Source organism: Panulirus ornatus, chromosome 32 (genome assembly GCF_036320965.1).
Source record: "Panulirus ornatus isolate Po-2019 chromosome 32, ASM3632096v1, whole genome shotgun sequence".
NCBI classification, from domain to species: domain Eukaryota; kingdom Metazoa; phylum Arthropoda; class Malacostraca; order Decapoda; family Palinuridae; genus Panulirus; species Panulirus ornatus.
In genome coordinates, this window is record NC_092255.1 from 9,672,961 (window position 1) to 9,694,254 (window position 21,294).

General features: G+C 41.3%; 1 protein-coding gene across 1 annotated transcript in view; it reads left to right on the forward strand.

The window, feature by feature from the left end:
• Nucleotides 1–21,294, forward strand: part of LOC139758946 (glutamate receptor ionotropic, delta-2-like) — a 174,944-nt gene that overhangs the window by 125,023 nt on the left and 28,627 nt on the right. The window contains exon 7 of the mRNA XM_071680762.1: nt 20,637–20,782. Within this exon, the coding sequence (XP_071536863.1) occupies nt 20,637–20,782 (146 nt within the window). The remainder of the gene's footprint in view (nt 1–20,636; nt 20,783–21,294) is intronic.

Sequence of the window (21,294 nt, forward strand, 5' to 3'; positions counted from 1 at the left end):
ATATATATATATATATATATATATATATATATATATATATATATATATGTATGTATATTATATTTATTTATTTTGCTTTGTCGCTGTCTCCCGCGTTTGCGAGGTAGCGCAAGGAAACAGACGAAAGAAATGGCCCAACCCACCCCCATACCCAATGTATACACACACACGTCCACACACGCAAATATACATACCTATATATCTCAATGTACACATATATATGCATACACAGACACATACATATATACCCATGTACACAATTCACACTGTCTGCCCCCATTCACTCCCATCGCCACCTCGCCACACATGAAATACCTTCCCCCTCCCCCCTCATGTGTGCGAGGTAGCGCTAGGAAAAGACAACAAAGGCCACATTCGTTCACACTCAGTCTCTAGCTGCCACGCAATAATGCCCGGAACCACAGCTCCCTTTCCACATCCAGGCCCCACACAACTTTCCATGGTTTACCCCAGACGCTTCACATGCCCTGATTCAATCCACTGACAGCACGTCAACCCCGGTATACCACATCGATCCAATTCACTCTATTCCTTGCCCTCCTTTCACCCTCCTGCATGTTCAGGCCCCGATCACACAAAATCTTTTTCACTCCATCTTTCCACCTTCAATTTGGTCTCCCACTTCTCCTCGTTCCCTCCACCCCAGACACATATATCCTCTTGGTCAATCTTTCCTTACTCATTCTCTCCATGTGCCCAAACCATTTCAAAACACCCTCTTCTGCTCTCTCAACCACGCTCTTTTTATTTCCACACATCTCTCTTACCCTTACATTACTTACTCGATCAAACCACCTCACACCACACATTTTCCTCAAACATCTCATTTCCAGCACATCCATCCTCCTGCGCACAAATCTATCTATATCCCACGCCTCGCAACCATACAACATTGTTGGAACCACTATTCCTTCAAACATACACATTTTTGCTTTCCGAGGTAATGTTCTCGACTTCCACACATTCTTCAAGGCTCCCAGGATTTTCGCCCCCTCCCCCACCCTATGATTCACCTCCGCTTCCATGGTTCGATCCGCTGCCAGATCCACTCCCAGATATCTAAAACACTTTAGTTCCTCCAGTTTTTCTCCATTCAAACTTACCTCCCAATTGACTTGACCCTCAACCCTACTGTACCTAATAACCTTGCTCTTATTCACATTTACTCTTAACTTTCTTCTTTCACACACTTTACGAAACTCAGTCACCAGCTTCTGCAGTTTCTCACATGAATCAGCCACCAGCGCTGTATCATCAGCGAACAACAACTGACTCACTTCCCAAGCTCTCTCATCCACAACAGACTTCATACTTGCCCTCTTTCCAAAGCTCTTGCATTCACCTCCCTAACAACCCCATCCATAAACAAATTAAACATCACACACCCCTGCCGCAAACCCACATTCACCGAGAACCAATCACTTTCCTCTCTTCCTACACGTACACATGCCCCACATCCTCGATAAAAACTCTTCACTGCTTCTAAGAACTTGCCTCCCACACCATATATTCTTAATACCTTCCACAGAGCATCTCTATCAACTCTATCATATGCCTTCTCCAGATCCATAAATGCTACATACAAATCCATTTGCTTTTCTAAGTATTTCTCACATACATTCTTCAAAGCAATATATATATATATATATATATATATATATATATATATATATATATATATATATATATATATATATATATATATATATATATATATATATATGTATATATATATTATTATTCATATTATTTTATTATACTTTGTCGCTGTCTCCCGCGTTTGCGAGGTAGCGCAAGGAAACAGACGAAAGAAATGGCCCAACCCCCCCCATACACATGTATATACATACGTCCACACACGCAAATATACATACCTACACAGCTTTCCATAGCTTACCCCAGACGCTTCACATGCCTTGATTTAATCCACTGACAGCACGTCAACCCCGGTATACCACATCGCTCCAATTCACTCTATTCCTTGCCCTCCTTTCACCCTCCTGCATGTTCAGGCCCCGATCACACAAAATCTTTTTCACTCCATCTTTCCACCTCCAATTTGGTCTCCCTCTTCTCCTCGTTCCCTCCACCTTCGACACATATATCCTCTTGGTCAATCTTTCCTCACTCATCCTCTCCATGTGCCCAAACCACTTCAAAACACCCTCTTCTGCTCTCTCAACCACGCTCTTTTTATTTCCACACATCTCTCTTACCCTTACGTTACTCACTCGATCAAACCACCTCACACCACACATTGTCCTCAAACATCTCATTTCCAGCACATCCATCCTCCTGCGCACAACTCTATCCATAGCCCACGCCTCGCAACCATACAACATTGTTGGAACCACTATTCCTTCAAACATACCCATTTTTGCTTTCCGAGATAATGTTCTCGACTTCCACACATTCTTCAAGGCCCCCAGAATTTTCGCCCCCTCCCCCACCCTATGATCCACTTCCGCTTCCATAGTTCCATCCGCTGCCAGATCCACTCCCAGATATCTAAAACACTTCACTTCCTCCAGTTTTTCTCCATTCAAACTCACCTCCCAATTGACTTGACCCTCAACCCTACTGTACCTAATAACCTTGCTCTTATTCACATTTACTCTTAACTTTCTTCTTCCACACACTTTACCAAACTCAGTCACCAGCTTCTGCATTTTCTCACATGAATCAGCCACCAGCGCTGTATCATCAACGAACAACAACTGACTCACTTCCCAAGCTCTCTCATCCCCAACAGACTTTATACTTGCCCCTCTTTCCAAAACTCTTGCATTTACCTCCCTAACAACCCCATCCATAAACAAATTAAACAACCATGGAGACATCACACACCCCTGCCGCAAACCTACATTCACTGAGAGCCAATCACTTTCCTCTCTTCCTACACGTACACATGCCTTACATCCTCGATAAAAACTTTTCACTGCTTCTAACAACTTTCCTCCCACACCATATATTCTTAATACCTTCCACAGAGCATCTCTATCAACTCTATCATATGCCTTCTCAAGATCCATAAATGCTACATACAAATCCATTTGCTTTTCTAAGTATTTCTCACATACATTCTTCAAAGCAAACACCTGATCCACACATCCTCTACCACTTCTGAAACCACACTGCTCTTCCCCAATCTGATGCTCTGTACATGCCTTCACCCTCTCAATCAATACCCTCCCATATAATTTACCAGGAATACTCAACAAACTTATACCTCTGTAATTTGAGCACTCACTCTTATCCCCTTTGCCTTTGTACAATGGCACTATGCACGCATTCCGCCAATCCTCAGGCACCTCACCATGAGTCATACATACATTAAATAACCTTACCAACCAGTCAACAATACAGTCACCCCCTTTTTTAATAAATTCCACTGCAATACCATCCAAACATATATAAATGTGTATGTATATATATATTTATATATATATATATATATATATATACATATCTATATGCCATATGAGAAACTGCAGAAGCTGGTGACTGAGTTTGGTAAAGTGTGTGGAAGAAGAAAGTTGAGAGTAAATGTGAATAAGAGCAAGGTTATTAGGTACAGTAGGGGTGAGGGTCAAGTCAATTGGGAGGTGAGTTTGAATGGAGAAAAACTGGAGGAAGTGAAGTGTTTTAGATATCTGGGAGTGGATCTGTCAGCGGATGGAACCATGGAAGCGGAAGTGGATCATAGGGTGGGGGAGGGGGCGAAAATTTTGGGAGCCTTGAAAAATGTGTGGAAGTCGAGAACACTATCTCGGAAAGCAAAAATGGGTATGTTTGAGGGAATAGTGGTTCCAACAATGTTGTATGGTTGCGAGGCGTGGGCTATGGATAGAGATGTGCGCAGGAGGATGGATGTGCTGGAAATGAGATGTTTGAGGACAATGTGTGGTGTGAGGTGGTTTGATCGAGTAAGTAACGTAAGGGTAAGAGAGATGTGTGGAAATAAAAAGAGCGTGGTTGAGAGAGCAGAAGAGGGTGTTTTGAAATGGTTTGGGCACATGGAGAGAATGAGTGAGGAGAGATTGACCAAGAGGATATATGTGTCGGAGGTGGAGGGAACGAGGAGAAGAGGGAGACCAAATTGGAGGTGGAAAGATGGAGTGAAAAAGATTTTGTGTGATCGGGGCCTGAACATGCAGGAGGGTGAAAGGAGGGCAAGAAATAGAGTGAATTGGAGTCATGTGGTATACAGGGGTTGACGTGCTGTCAGTGGATTGAAGCAAGGCATGTGAAGCGTCTGGGGTAAACCATGGAAAGCTGTGTAGGTATGTATATTTGCGTGTGTGGACGTGTGTATGTACATGTGTATGGGGGGGGGGGCCATTTCTTTCGTCTGTTTCCTTGCGCTACCTCGCAAACGCGGGAGACAGCGACAAAGTATAAAAAAAAAAAAAAAAAAAAAAAAAAAAAACATATCTATATATATATATATATTTCTTTCTTTTCTTTCAAACTATTCGCCATTCCCCGCATTAGCGAGACAGCGTTAAGAACAGAGGACTGGGCCTTTGAGGGAATACCCTCACCTGGCCCAATTCTCTGTTCCTTCTTTTGAAAAAAAAAAAAAAAAAAAAAAAAAACCGATAGGGGAGGATTTCCAGCCCCCCCGCTCCCTCCCGTTTTAGTCGCCTTCTACGACACGCAGGGAATACGTGGGAAGTATTCTTAATCCCCTATCCCCAGGGGTAATATATATATATATATATATATATATATATATATATATATATATATATATATATATATATATATATATATGTATGTATATACACGTGTATGGGGGTGGGTTGGGCCATTTCTTTCGTCTGCTTCCTTGCGCCACTTCGCAAACGCGGGAGACAGCGTCAAAGCAAAAAAAAAAAAAAAAAAAAATATATATATATATATATATATGTATATATATATATATATATATATATATATATATATATATATATATATATATATATATATATATATATATATATATATATATACACACGAAAGGATCACTGTTTTACGTGTGATCAAGTTTATTCTTATGAGTCCACAGGGATATGAAAGACGATAAGCTCCCAAGTGCACTTTCGTGTAATAATCACAGCATCACGGGAGATACAAGAAAGAAATATTGTCAGTTCATATACAACGAAGAGACGTTGGTAGAACGCTCATCCTCTTTGAAGGCTCAGATTGTGGGTGTCTATATGCCTGTGGATGTAACCAAGATTAGAAAATAGGAAGAAAGGAACCTGGATGTTTTGACTGAGTGAAACGAAGCTCAAGGATAAAGGGAAGAGTGGTTTGGGAATGTCTTGGGAGTCAAGTCAGGGGTTGGTAAGAGGACAAGAGGAAAGGAAGGAGTAGCACTATTCCTGAAACAGGAGTTGTGGGAGTATGTGATAGAGTGTAAGAGAGTAAACTGTAGATTGATATGGGTAAAACTGAAAGTGAATGGAGAGATATGGGTGATTATTTGTGACTATGCGCCTGGTCATGAGATGAAAGATCATGAGAGGTAAGTGTTTTGGGAGTAGCTGACTTAGTGTGTTTGCAGCTTTGATGCACGAAACCGGGTTATAGTAGTGGGTTATATGGTTATACTGTAATAATGTTATTTGGTTATATTGTTATAATGTTATTTGATTATAATGTTATATGGTTGCGAGGCATGGGTTATAGGTAGGATTGTGCGGAGGAGGGTGGATGTAATGTGGCAGTTGAGGGTATAATTTGTGTACATGGGGTGTTAAGTGTTGTAAATGGAAATGGTGGAAAGTTTGTTGATTTGCGTCCTGAGTAAGGACTGATGTTGAAACTGGTTTAAAAAGAGATATATACATAAGTATACGTATGTAAATAGGAGAGATGGATTAAGTGTTAATTGATAGGTGCGTGAAAGAGACACTTTTGGATGTTCATGTGCTGAGAAAGGCAGCTGGAGGGATGTCTGATCATTATCTTGTGGAGGCGAAGGTGGAGATCTGTAGAGGTTTTCAGAAAAGAGGAGAGGATGTTGTGGTGAAGAGAATGGTGAGAGTAAGTGAGCTTGGAAAGGAGAACTGTGTGAAAAAGTACCAGGATATATTGAACGCAGAATGGCAAAAGGTGAGAGCAAATGACGTAAGGGGAGTGGGGGAGGAATGGGATATATTTACGGAAGCTGTGATGGCTTACCCAAAGATGTTTGTGGCATGAGAAAGGTGGGTGAGAAACTGCAGAAGTTATGGAATGAGCTTGGTAAAATGTGTGAAAGAAAACAGCTGAGAGTAAATGTGAATAAGGGAAGGTCATTTGGTTCATTAGGGGTAATTGGAAGGAAAGTTTGAATGGAGAAAAACTGGAGTAAGTTAAGTGTTTTAAATATCCAGGAGAGGATTCAACGGATGGGACCGTGGAAACGGAAGTGAGTCACAGGGTGGGGGAGGGGGCGAAGGTTCTGGATGCAATGAATAATGTGTGGGAGGCGAGAAAATTATCTCGGAGAGCAAAAATCGGTATGTTCGAAGGAATAATGGTTCCAACAATGTTATATGGTTGCGAGGCATGGGTTAAAGGTAGGATTGTGCGGAGGAAGGTTGATGTGTTGGAAACAGACGAAAGAATGGCCCAACCAACCCCCATACACCTACACGACCATACACGCACTTATGCATACCTATACATTTCAAAAAATTCATACATATACGTACACAGATATATTCATATTTACACATGTACATATCATTACTTGCTGCCTTCATCCATTCCCGTCGCCCCCCCCCCCCCCCCCCCCCACACACACACACACATGAAATGGCACCCTCTTCGCTCCGCGCTCGAGAGGTAGAGCTAGGAAAAGACAACAAAGGCCACATTCATTCACACTCAATCTCTAGCTGTCTTTTGTAATGCACCGAAACCACAGCTCCCTTTCCACATCCAGGCCCAACCAAACTTTCCATGGTTCACCCCAGACGCTTCACATGCCATGGTTCGATCTACTGACAGCACGTCGATCTCGTAATACCATATCGTTCCAATTCACTCCATTTCTTGCAAGCCTTTCACCCTCTCGTATGTTAAGGCCCCGATCCCTCAAAATCTTTTCCCTTCATCCTGCTACCTCCAATTTGGTCTTCCACTTCTCCTCGTTCCCTCTACCTCTGACACATATATCCTCTTTGTCAAACTTTCCTTACTCATTCTCTCCATGTGACCAAACCATTTCAAAACACCCTCTTGTGATCTCTCAACCACACTCTTTTTATTACCACACATCTCTCTTACTCTTTCATTACTTACTCGATAAAACCACCTCACACTACATATGGTCCTCAAACATTTCATTTCCTACACATCCCCCCTCCTCCGCGCAACCCATTCCATACCCAATGCCTCGCAACCATATAACATTGTTGGAACCACTATTCCTTCAAACATACCCATTTTTGCTCTCCGAGATAACGTTCTCGCCTTCCACACATTCTTCAACGCTCCCAAAACCTTCGCCGCCTCCCCCATCCTATGACTCACTTTCGCTTCCATGGTTCTATACGCTGCTAAATCTACTCCCTGACATCTAAAACACTTCACTTCCTCCTGTTTTTCTCCATTCAAACATATCTCCCAGTTAACTTGTCCTTCAACCCTATCGAACCGAATAACCTTGCGCTTATTCACATTTACTTCCAGCTTTCATCCTTCATACGCTTTACCAAAATCAGTCACCAACTTTTGCAGTTTCTCACCCGAATCAGCCACCAGCGCTGTATCATCAGCGAACAGCAACTGATTCACTTCCCAAGCCCTCTCATCCACAACAGACTGCATACTTCCCCTGTCTCCAAAACTCTTGCATTCACCTCCATAACCACCCCAACCATAAACAAATCAAACAACCGCAATCCCTGACGCAAACCTACATTCACTTTCCTCTCTTCCTACTCGTGCACGTGCCTTACATCATTGATAAAATCTTTTCACTGGTAAAATCTTTTCACTAGCAACTTACCTCCCACACCATATACTCTTAATACCTTCCACAAAGTATCTCCATGGCCCTATTATATGCCTTCTCCATATCCATAAGTGCTACATACAAATCCATCTGTTTTTCTAAGTATTTCTCACATACATTCTTCAAAGCAAACACCTGATCCACACATCTTCTAAAACTTCTTAAACCACACTGCTCTTCCCCAGTCTGCTGCTCTGTACATGCCTTTACCCTCTCAATCAACATCCTACCATATAATTTACCAGGAATACTCAACAAACTTATACCTCTGTAATTTGAACACTCATCTTTATCCCCTTTGCCTTTGTGCAGTAGCACTATGCATGCATACCTTCAATCTTCAGGCACTTGACCATGAACCATACATACACTGAATAGCCGTACCAACCAGTCAACAGCACAGTCACCCCTTTTTAATCAATTCCACTGCAATGCCATATAAACCCGCCGCCTTGCCGGCTTTCATCTTCCGCAAAGCTTTCACTGCCTCTTTTGTCTTTACCAAACCATTCTCCCTGACCCTCCCACTTCACACACCACCTCGACTAAGACACTTCATATCTGCCAGTCTATCATCAAACAAATTCAACAAATCTTCAAAATGCTCACTCCATCTCCTCACTTCACCACTACTCGTTGTTGCCTCCCCATTAGCCCCTTCACCGATGTGCCCATTTGTTCTCTGGTCTTACGCACTATATTTACCCTCCTCCAAAACATCTTTTTATTCTCCCTAAAATTTAATGATACTCTCTCAACTCTCATTTCCCCTCTTTTTCACCTCTTGCACCTTTCTCTTGACCTCCTGCCTCTTTCTTTTAAACATCTAGTCATTTGCACGACTTCCATGCAAAAATCGTCCAAACGCCTCTCTCATCTCTTTCACTAACAATCATACTTCTTCATCTCACCACTTACTACCGTTTCTAATCTTCTCACCTCCCACCTTTCTCATGCCACAAGCATCTTTTGCGTAAGCCATCACTACTTCCGTAAATACATCCCATTCCTCCCCCACTCCCCTTACGTCATTTGCTCTCACCTTTTGCCATTCTGTGTTCAATATATCCTGGTACTTTTTCACACAATTCTCCTTTTCAAGCTCACTTACTCTCATCTCTCTCTTCACAAAAACATTCTGTCTTCTTTTCTGAAAACATTTACAAATCTTCACCTTCGCCTCCACAAGATATTGATCAGACATCCCTCCAGCTGCCTCTCTCAGCACATTAACATTCAAAAGACTCTCTCACGCACCTAACAATTAACACTTAATCCAATAACGTTCTCTGGCCATCTCTCCTATTCACATACGTATACTCAGGTATATCTCTCTTTTTAAACCAGGTATTCCCGATCACCAGTCCTTATTCAGGACGCAAATCAACAAGCTCTTCACCATTTCCATTTACAGCACTGAACTCTCCATGTACACCAATTATACCCTCAACTGCCACATTACTCACTTTTGCATTCAAATCACACCCTACTATAACCTGGTTTCGTGCATCAAAGCTGCTAACACACTCACTCAGCTGCTCCCAAAACACTTGCCTCTCATGATCTTTCTTCTCATGACCGGGCGCATAGCCACCAATAATCACCCATATCTCTCCATCCACTTTCAGTTCTACCCATATGAATCTAAAGTTCACTTTCTTCCACTCTTTCACATACTCCCACAACTCCTGCTTCGGGAGTAGTGCTACTCCTTCCTTTGATCTTGTCCATTCACCAACCCCAAACCACTCGTCCCTTTTACACTTGAGCTTCGTTTCACTCAGAGTCAAAACATCCAGGTTCCTTTCCTCGTATTTCATTATCTTGGTTACATGCACACGCATTTAGACACCCACCCCAATCTGAGACTTCAAGGAAGATGAACGTCCTAGCTACGTCTCTTAATTGTATATGAACTAACTATTTTTTTCTTGTATCTCCCATGATGATGTGATTATTACACGAAAGTGCACTTGGGAACTTATCGTGTTTCATATCCTTGTGAACTCATCTCATAGGAATATACTTGATCACGCGCTAAACTGTGATCTTTTCCTATATGTATATATATATATATATATATATATATATATATATATATATATATATATATATATATATATATATATATATATATATATATATATATATATATCCCTGGGGATAGGGGAGAAAGAATACTTCCCATGTATTCCCTGCGTGTCGTAGAAGGCGACTAAAAGGGGAGGGAGCGGGGTGCTGGAAATCCTCCCCCTTTCATTTTTACTTTTTAATTTTCCAAAAGAAGGAAAAGAGAACGAGGCCAGTTGAGGATATTCCCTCAGAGGCCCAGTCCTCTATTCTTAACGCCACCTTGCTAACGCGGGAAATGACGAATAGTATGAAAGATATATATATATATATATATATATATATATATATATATATATATATATATATATATATATATATATTTTTTTTTTTTTTTTCTAGGGATAGGGGAGAGAGAATGCTTCCCACGTATTCCCTGCATGTCGTAGAAGGCGACTAAAAGGGGAGGGAGCGGGGGCCTGAAAATCCTCCCCTCTAGTTTTTTTTTAAATTTTCCAAAAGAAGGAACAGAGAAGGGGGCCAGGTGAGGATATTCCCTCAAAGGACCAGTCCTCTGTTCTTAACGCTACCTCGCTAACGCGGGAAATGGCGAATCGTTTAAAAGAAAAAATAAGTATATATATATATATATATATATATATATATATATATATATATATATATATATATATATATATATATATATATATATACATATATATATATATTTTTTTTTTTATTATTATTATTATTATTTTGCTTTGTCGCTGTCTCCCGCGTTTGCGAGGTAGCGCAAGGAAACAGACGAAATAAATTGCCCAACCCACCCCCATACACATGTATATTCATACACGTCCACACACGCAAATATACATACCCGTACATCTCATTGTACACATACATATACACACACAGACACATAAATATATACACATGCACACAATTCACACTGTCTACCTTTATTCATTCCTATCGCCACCTCGCCACACATGGAATAACATCCCCCTCCCCCATCATGTGTGCGAGATAGCGCTAGGAAAAGACAACAAAGGCCCAATTCGTTCACACTCAGTCTCTAGCTGTCATGCAATAATGCCCGAAACCACAGCTCCCTTTCCACATCCAGGCCCCACAGAACTTTCCATGGTTTGCCCCAGACGCTTCACATGCCTTGATTCAATCCATTGACAGCACGTCGACCCCGGTATACCACATCGATCCAATTCACTCTATTCCTTGCCCGCCTTTCACCCTTCTGCATGTTCAGGCCCCGATCACTCAAAATCTCTTTCACTCCATCTTTCCACCTCCAATTTGGTCTCCCACTTCTCTTCGTTCCCTCCACCTACGACACATATATCCTCTTGGTCAATCTTTCCTCACTCATCTCTCCATGTGCCCAATCCATTTCAAAACATCCTCTTCTGCTCTCTCAACCACGCTCTTTTTCTTTCCACACATCTCTCTTACCCTCACATTACTTACTCGATCAAACCACCTCACACCACATATTGTCCTGAAACATCTCATTTCCAGCACATCCACCCTCCTGCGCACAACTCTATCCATAGCCCACGCCTCGCAACCATACAACATTGTTGGAACCACTATTCCTTCAAACATAGCCATTTTTGCTTTCCGAGATAATGTTCTCGACTTCCACACATTCTTTTAGGCTCCCAGGATTTTCGCCCCCTCTCCCACCCTATGATTCACTTCCGCTTCCATGGTTCCATCCGCTGCCAGATCCACTCCCAGATATCTAAAACACTTTACTTCCTCCAGTTTTTCTCCATTCAAACTTACCTCCCAATTGACTTGACCCTCAACCCTACTGTACCTAATAACCTTGCTCTTATTCACATTTACTCTTAACTTTCTTCTTTCAAACACTTTACCAAACTCAGTCACCAGCTTCTGCAGTTTCTCACATGAATCAGCCACCAGCGCTGTATCATCAGCGAACAACTGACTCACTTCCCAAGCTCTCTCATCCTCAACAGACTTTATACTTGCCCATCTTTCCAAAACTCTTGCATTCACGTCCTATATATATATATATATATATATATATATATATATATATATATATATATATATATATATATATATATATATATATTTTTTTTTTTTTTTATTATACTTTGTCGCTGTCTCCCGCGTTTGCGAGGTAGCGCAAGGAAACAAACGAAAGAAATGGCCCAACCCCCCCATACACATGTATATACATACGTCCACACACGCAAATATACATACCTACACAGCTTTCCATGGTTTACCCCAGACGCTTCACATGCCCTGCTTCAATCCACTGACAGCACGTTAACCCCGGTATACCACACCGCTCCAATTCACTCTATTCCTTGCCCTCCTTTCACCCTCCTGCATGTTCAGGCCCCGATCACACAAAATCTTTTTCACTCCATCTTTCCACCTCCAATTTGGTCTCCCTCTTCTCCTTGTTCCCTCCACCTCCGACACATATATCCCCTTGGTCAATCTTTCCTCACTCATCCTCTCCATGTGCCCAAACCACTTCAAAACACCCTCTTCTGCTCTCTCAACCACGCTCTTTTTATTTCCACACATCTCTCTTACCCTTACGTTACTCACTCGATCAAACCACCTCACACCACACATTGTTCTCAAACATCTCATTTCCAGCACATCCATCCTCCTGCGCACAACTCTATCCATAGCCCACGCCTCGCAACCATACAACATTGTTGGAACCACTATTCCTTCAAACATACCCATTTTTGCTTTCCGAGATAATGTTCTCGACTTCCACACATTCTTCAAGGCCCCCAGGATTTTCGCCCCCTCCCCCACCCTATGATCCACTTCCGCTTCCATGGTTCCATCCGCTGCCAGATCCACTCCCAGATATCTAAAACACTTCACTTCCTCCAGTTTTTCTCCATTTTAACTCACCTCCCAATTGACTTGACCCTCAACCCTACTGTACCTAATAACCTTGCTCTTATTCACATTTACTCTTAACTTTCTTCTTCCACACACTTTTCCAAACTCAGTCACCAGCTTCTGCAGTTTCTCACATATATATATATATATATATATATATATATATATATATATATATATATATATATATATATATATATATATAAATATATATAGGGGATAGGGGAGAAAGAATACTTCCCACGCATTCCTCACGTGTCGTAGAAGGCGACTGAAGGGGACGGGAGCAGTGGGCTGGAAACCCTTCCCACCTTGTATTTTAACTTTCTAAAAGGTGAAACAGAAGGAGTCACGCGGGGAGTGCTCATCCTCCTCGAAGGCTCAGATTGGGATGTCTAAATGTGTGTGGATGTAACCAAGATGAGAAAAAAAGGAGAGATAGATAGTATGTTTGAGGAAAGGAACCTGGATGTTTTGGCTCTGAGTGAAACGAAGCTCAAGGGTGAAGGGGAAGAGTGGTTTGGTAATGTCTTGGGAGTAAAGTCAGGGGTTAATGAGAGGACAAGAGCAAGGGAAGGAATAGCACTACTCCTGAAACAGGAGTGGTGGGAGGATGTAAGTGTAAGAAAGTATACTCTAGATTGATATGGGTAAAACTGAAAGTGGATGGAGAGAGAGGGTGATTATTGGTACATATGCACGGGGGAAGGAGAAGAAAGATCATGAGAGGCAAGTGTTTTGGGAGCAGCTGAGTGAATGTGTTAGTAGTTTTGATGCACGAGACCGGGTTATAGTGATGGGTGATTTGAATGCAAAGGTGAGTAATGTGGCAATTGAGGGAATAATTGGTGTACATGGGGTGGTGTTCAGTATTGTAAATGGAAATGGTGAAGAGCTTGTAGATTTCTGTGCTGAAAAAGGACTGGTGATTGGGAATATCTGGTTTAAAAAGAGAGATATACATAAGTATACGTATGTAAGTAGGAGAGATGGCCAGACAGTGTTATTGGATTACGTGTTAATTGATAGGCGCGCGAAAGAGAGACTTTTAGATGTTAATGTGCCTGTGAGGTGTAACTGGAGGGATGTCCGATCATTATCTTGTGGAAGCGAAGGTGAAGATTTGTAGAGGTTGTCAGAAAAGAAGAGAGAATGTTGGGGTGAAAAGAGTGGGGAGAGTAAGTGAGCTAGGGAAGGAGACCTTGTGTGAGGAAGTACCAGGAGAGACTGAGTACAGAATGGAAAAAGGTGAGAACAAAGGACGGAAGGGGAATGGGGGAGGAATGGGATGTATTTAGGGAAGGAGTGATGGCTTCCACAAAAGATGCTTGTTGCATGAGAAGCGTGGGAGTTGGGCAGATTAGAAAGGGTAGTGAGTGGTGGATGAAGAAGTAAGATTATTAGTGAAAGAGAAGAGAGAGGCATTTTGAAGCTTTTTGCAGGGAAATAATGCAAATGAGTGGGAGAGGTATAAAAGAAAGAGGCAGGAGGTCAAGAGAAAGGTGCAAGAGGTGAAAAAGAGGGCAAATGAGAGTACGGGTGAGAGAGTATCATTAAATTTTAGGGAGAATAAAAAGATGTTTTGGAAGGACGTAAATAAAGTGCGTAAGATAAGGGAAGAAATAGTAACTTCAGTGACGGGGAATAATAGGGAGGTGATAACAAGTAGTGCTGATGTGAGAAGGAGATGGAGTGAGTATTTTAAAGGTTTGTTGAATGTGTTTCATGATAGAGTGGCAGATATAGGGTGTTCTGGTCGAGGTAGGTGTGCAAAGTGAGAGGGTTAGGGAAGATGATTTGGTAAACATAGAAGAGGTTGTAAAATCTTTGCAGAAGATGAAAGCCGGCAAGGCAGCAGGTTTGGATGGTATTGCAGTGAAATTTATTAAAAAAGGAGTTGACTGTATTGTTGACCGTAAGGTTATTCAGTGTATGTATGACTCATAGTGAGGTGCCTGAGGATTGGCGGAATGCGTGCATAGTGCCATTGTACAAAGGCAAAGGGGATAAAAGTGAGTGCTGAAATTACAGAGGTATAAGTTTGTTAAGTATTCCTGGGAAATTATATGGGAGGGAAATTGATTGAGAAGGTGAAGGCATGTACAGAGCATCAGACTGGGAAGAACAGTGTGGTTTCAGAAGTGGTAGAGGATGTGTAGGTAAGGTGTTTGCTTTGAAGAATGTATGTGAGAAATACTTAGAAAAGCAAATGGATTTGTATGTAGCATTTATGGATCTGGAGAAGGCACATGATAGAGTTGATGGAGATGCTCTGTGGCAGATATTAAGAATATATGGTGTGGGAGGCAAGTTTTTAGAAGCAGTGAAAAGTTTTTATCGAGGTTGTAAGGCATGTGTACGTGTAGGAAGAGAGGAAAGTGATTGGTTCTCAGTGAATGTAGGTTTGCGGCAGGGGTGTGTGATGTCTCCATGGTTGTTTAATTTGTTTATGGATGGGGTTGTTAGGGAGGTGAATGCAAGAGTTTTGGAAAGAGGGGCAAGTATGCAGTCTGTTGTGGATGAAAGACCTTGGGAAATGAGTCAGTTGTTATTCGCTGATGATATAGCGCTGGTGGCTGATTCATGTGAGAAACTGCAGAAGCTGGAGACTGAGTTTGGTAAAGTGTGTGAAAAAAGAAAGCTGAGAGTAAATATGAATAAGAGCAAGGTTATTAGGTACAGTAGGGTTGAGGGACCAGTCAACTAGGAGGTAAATTTGAATGGAGAAAAACTGGAGGAAGTGAAGTGTCTTAGATATCTGGGAGTGGATCTGGCAGCGGATGGAAACATGGAAGCTGAAGTAAATCATAGGGGAGGGGAGGGGGCGAAAGTTCTGGGAGCGTTGAAGAATGTGTGGAAGTCGAGAACATTATCTTGGAAAGCAAAAATGGGTATGTTTGAAGGAATAGTGGTTGCATCAATGTTATATGGTTGCGAGATGTGGGCTATGGATAGAGTTGTGCGGAGGAGGGTGGATGTGCTGAAAATGAGATGTTTGAGGACAATTTGTGGTGTGAGGTGGTTTGATCGAGTGAGTGATGATAGGGTAAGAGAGATGTATGGTAATGAAAAGAGTGTGGTTGAGAGAGCAGAAGAAGGTGTTTTGAAATGGTTTGGTCACATGGAGAGAATGAGTGAGGAAAGATTGACGAAGAGGGTATATATATGTCAGAGGTGGAGGGAATGATGAGAAATGGGAGACCAAATTGGAGGTGGAAGAATTGAGTGAAAAAGATTTTGAGTGATCGGGGCCTGAACATGCAGGAGGGTGAAAGGCGTGCAAGGAATAGAGTGAATTGGAACGATGTGGTATACAGGGATGGATGTGCTTTCAATGGATTGAACCAGGGCATGTGAAGCGTCTGGGGTAAACCATGGAAAGTTTGTGGGGCCTGGATGTGGAAAGGGAGCTGTGGTTTCGGTGCATTATTACATGATAGCTAGAGACTGAGTGTGAACGAATGTGGCCTTTGCTGTCTTTTCCTAGCGCTACCTCGCGCACATGAGGGGGGAGGGGTTGTTATTTCATGTCTGGTAGGGTGGCGATGGGAATGAATAAAGGGAGACAGTATGAATTATGTACATGTGTATATATGTATATGTCTGTGTGTGCATATATATGAATACGTTGAGATGAATAGGTATGTATATTTGCGTGTGTGGACGTGTATGTATGTGTATGTGGGTGGGTTGGGCTATTCTTTCGTCTGTTTCTTTTCGCTACCTCGCTAACGGGGGATACAACGACAAAGCAAAATAAATAAAACATGAATATATATATATATATATATATATATATATATATATATATATATATATATATATATATATATATATATATATATATATATATATATTGTATTTATCTATCTGATTCATTTATTGTACTTATTCACTGTCTCCTGCGTTAGCGAGGTAGCGCAAGGAAACAGACGAAAGAATGACCCAGCCCACCCACATACACATGTATATACATAAACGCCCACACACGAACATATACATACTTATATATTTTAACGTATACATGCATATACATACTCATACATGCTACTTTCATCCATTCACGTCGCCACCCCGCCACTTGTGAAATAGCACCCCACTCCCCCCGCACGCGCATAACTAAGGTCACATTCGTTCACACTCAGTCTCTAGCTGTCATGTGTAATGCACCGGAACCGCAGCTCCCTTTCCACATCCAGGCCCAGAAAACATTCTGTGGTTTACCCCAGACGCTTCACATGCCCTACTTCAATTCATTGACAGCACATCGACCCCGATATATCACATCGTTCCAATTCATTCTATTCCTTGCATGCCTTTCACTTTCCTGTATGTTCAGGCCCCGATTGCTCTAAATTCTTTTCGCTCCATCCTTCCATCTCCAATTTGGTCTACTACTTCTCCTCGTTCCCTTCACCTCTGACACATATATCTTTTTTGTCAATCTTTCCTCACTCATTATCTCCATGTGACGAAACTATTTCAATACGCCCTCTTCTGCTCTCTCAACCACACTGTTTTTATTACTACACATATCTCAACCTTTCATTACCTACTCGATCAAACCACCTTACAACACATATTGGCTTCAGACATTTCATTTCCAACATATCCACCCTCATCCGCACAACCATATCTATAACCCAGGCCTCCCACCCATATAACATTTTTAGAATAGCTATTTCTTCAATTATTTTTGTTCTCCGATATAACGTTTTCGCATTCCACGCCTTCTTCAACGCTCCTAAAACCTTCGCCACATCCTCACCCTGTGACTCACTTCCGCTTTCATGGTTCCATCCTCTGCTAAGTCCACTCCTAGATATCTGAAACACTTATGATAGTTCAAAGTACACTGTTTGTTTGTCTCCATTTTTATATAAGTAGGAGTAATTTTTGCTAGTTTTCAGTCAGTTGGTACCTGACCATCCGATCGAGATGCGTGAAATAATTTTGTTATGGCGTATATCAGTAGTCTCCTGACCTCCTTTAAAAATTTTGGAGCTAAGCTATGTGGGCCGTTGGATATGTTAGGATTTAATTGGCTCCAGGTATGTAATGTTCTTCAGAGCTCTTTATTTCTCTGACCTTCAACTCTTCTTCATCAGATCCTTGAAATGTTTTCATTGCTTGCGGTATCCGAGATTTTCTTCATTTGATGAATAATTTAGTATGGTAGCCATTACCATGTGTGTCATATTCGTTTCATAATTGTTCAATTCCTTCTTTTACTGTCTTTATTTTTCTTATGTATTTGAAGAATTCCTTAGGATTGTTGTTAACTTTCATGGAAATTCTTTTTTCTTCGTCGCGTTTACTGTCATATGACCTTCTTACACTCTCTTTGGATTTTGAGTAATTCCTGGCGATTTTCATCGGTTCCAATTGATTTGAGTTTATTGTATTTTTCTTCTTTTGACGAATCAGTCCTTTTCTCCTAGTATTTCATAATGGTTTTGAAATATTCCAAGTTCTCTTCGTAATTCGTTGAATATGTTTATTTTCAATCTCGAGTAATGTGTTTTTAGAATTATTCCACATTCCTCTACTGTGTGAACTTCAAGAAAATTTTTTCCAATTGATACTGCGAATTTCATGTCTAATGTTTTCAAATTTGCTCGCCTGTAATCTAGGATCAAGAGGTTGTTGTCTTTATTACATAATCTAAATATATCTCTAATCTAATCAAATTGTGATCGCTGTTTGACAAACTCTAGCCTGCTTTGAAAGTGTTGATTAAGTTTGTGTCACTGGTGAGGACAAGATCAAGAATGTTTTCATCTCTCGTTGGTTTTTTAACTAACTGTTCTAGAAAAGCGTTCTGAATCAGTTCCGTTAGCCTCGTTCCCTCTCGGTCACCTGGTAACGTGTTTCAGTTAATGCTTGGACTGTTGAAGTCTCCTACTACTATTACCTCTTTACTGTTTACTATAGTTTTTATTTTATTGTATAACTTGCTATCGTCGTCTTCTTTCTGCTTAGGAGGTCTGCAAATAACGCTGAGACGTTGTTTACTTTTGAATTTGTCGGTAATGTCAATATAGAGAGAGTCGTAAGTGTGTGTGTCTGCTTTGTTGATCTTAATAGCACTTAGATTGTTATCATTGTAGATCAAAACTCCACCACCTACCCTGTACAAGCGATCTTTCATAAATTGTTTGTATCAGGGTATTGCTAACTCGATGATTAAGGGTTTATTCTCAGAGTTTACTCTCGCTTCTAAGATTGCAATACTGTTTGATTTTCCAGTAACTGCATAGGACATAAGTTCAAGTTCATCGCGTTTCGTAATGATGCTCTGGGCATTTGCGTATATTAAACTTATCTTCTTTGGAGTCGATTTCTGGACTGACTTTGTCTTTTATATTACTGTCAGTATGAGTGTTTATATCATCACTGTTAATGTATGGGTGTGCGGCAGCAGGACAGAGACGGTTCTTCATCTGTTTTGGGTTCGCTGCCTTACTCTGACCCTACCAGCCTTGTTCCTAAAGGTTACCAGAGAGTTTACCTGTGCCTGTGCTAGCCCGCTACTTATACTGCCTGAATTGTCCCTAACTGAACCTACTTGACCATTCTCTGCTAATTACTCTGCCTTTGAGGTTACCGCTACTCTCTGATGATCCCTTTCGCTAAGGTCCCATCCATCCTATACCGCTACCATTTTAGTAGTTAAACTGGACGTCTTGTTCTTCAGATCCGTTCACACTCAGATTCCCCCCGTACCGACCCAACTACTCCACAGCTACTCCCGCCCCCTCCCCCACTCTCCTAGTTCCTTCGTTAGCTAGACCGTGATTTACTCTCCTGAGTAGTCTATCACTCGAAAAAAGGCCTAATATTCTCATGAAATGCTCTGCCAAGGCGGACTTACTCTATTTCATTTAAGTGAAGACTATCCCTAGCGTACAGAGATCTATCATGACTAAAATGTTCCCACAAGTCTGTACTAAACACACTTTCCTTCTCCCTACATGTAGAGCTTCGTTTTTTGTGTTTATCCCCAGAATTCTACTGAGGGTACAGGAATCGACGTCATACCTTGGCAGAAGAGGGTGTGTTGAAGTGGTCTGGACATATGGAGAGAATGAGTAAGGAAAGGATGACAAAGAGGATATATGTGTCAGAGGTCGAGGGAACAAAGAGAAGCGGGAGACCAAAGTGGAGGTGGCAGATGGAGGGAAAAGATCAGGGGCCTGAACATATAGGAGGGTGAAAGGCGTGCACGGAATAGAGTGAATTGGAACAATGTGGTATACTGGAGTCGCTGAGCTGTCAATGGACTGAACCAGGGCATGTGAAATGTCCGTGGTTTACCATGGAAAGATCTAAGTTGAAGAATAGTTTATGTTTCAGATGGGTTTGTCAGAGAATTATAGCAGCCTCGGCGGTTTTATATGGATCCGAGTCTTGGGATCTGAATGCGGAAGAACGGAAAAGTGTGAAAGTGTTGGAGATGAAATGTTTAGGAACAATATACGGATGAGAGGTGGATTAATTGTGTAGGAGTGTATTGCTGTACAAGAGAGTATGTGACAGTGTAAAAGATAAGTGTGGTAATAGATGCTGTCTAAATCTTTTGTTGCTTAAAGGAGTTTTTGATCTATTCCTAATTCATCCCCAGCATTGTACTCCGGGACGCTGACGGCATCTCTGGCCATCAGAACTTTTGAGAAACCCATCGACTCCCTGTATGATCTTGCTCAGGCCCACCAGGACGGCTACACAATCGGAACCATTAGGGACACCAACTTTGATGCTACCTTCAAGGTGATATCTAATGGCTTCAATCGAACTTTACACAAAAATTGATAATAATGTAGACATGTTGAAGGGTTTTAGGTATTATTGTTAAACATTTATGAAGGCTTATAATTCAATGCATATACCACAATACATAATGTATTTACGTATTTTGGTCTTTTCTCCATTATTGTCACAAGAAAATGAGTCATTTACTCACAAGAAATTCCAACTCAAACTCTAAATTGCTTACCTTAATATCATGACAAAATGATTAATAGACAAAGTAGGTTTACGTAACAGAAATGACATACACGTCTGAGTAAGTAGCTAGGCTTTGAAAAACTAAAGGGTATATGACAATTAATGCTAGTGTGGTAGGACTGGGTAAACTACACATAAGAACAGAATGACTAAGAATTTGGTTAATACAGTCGTATTTGAGATTGTATGACAGTAAAAAATGTTCAGGAGATGCAGCCACATGAGTGTAAAACCTCTTACTCATACCGCAGAGATAAGTAATTACACACACACAC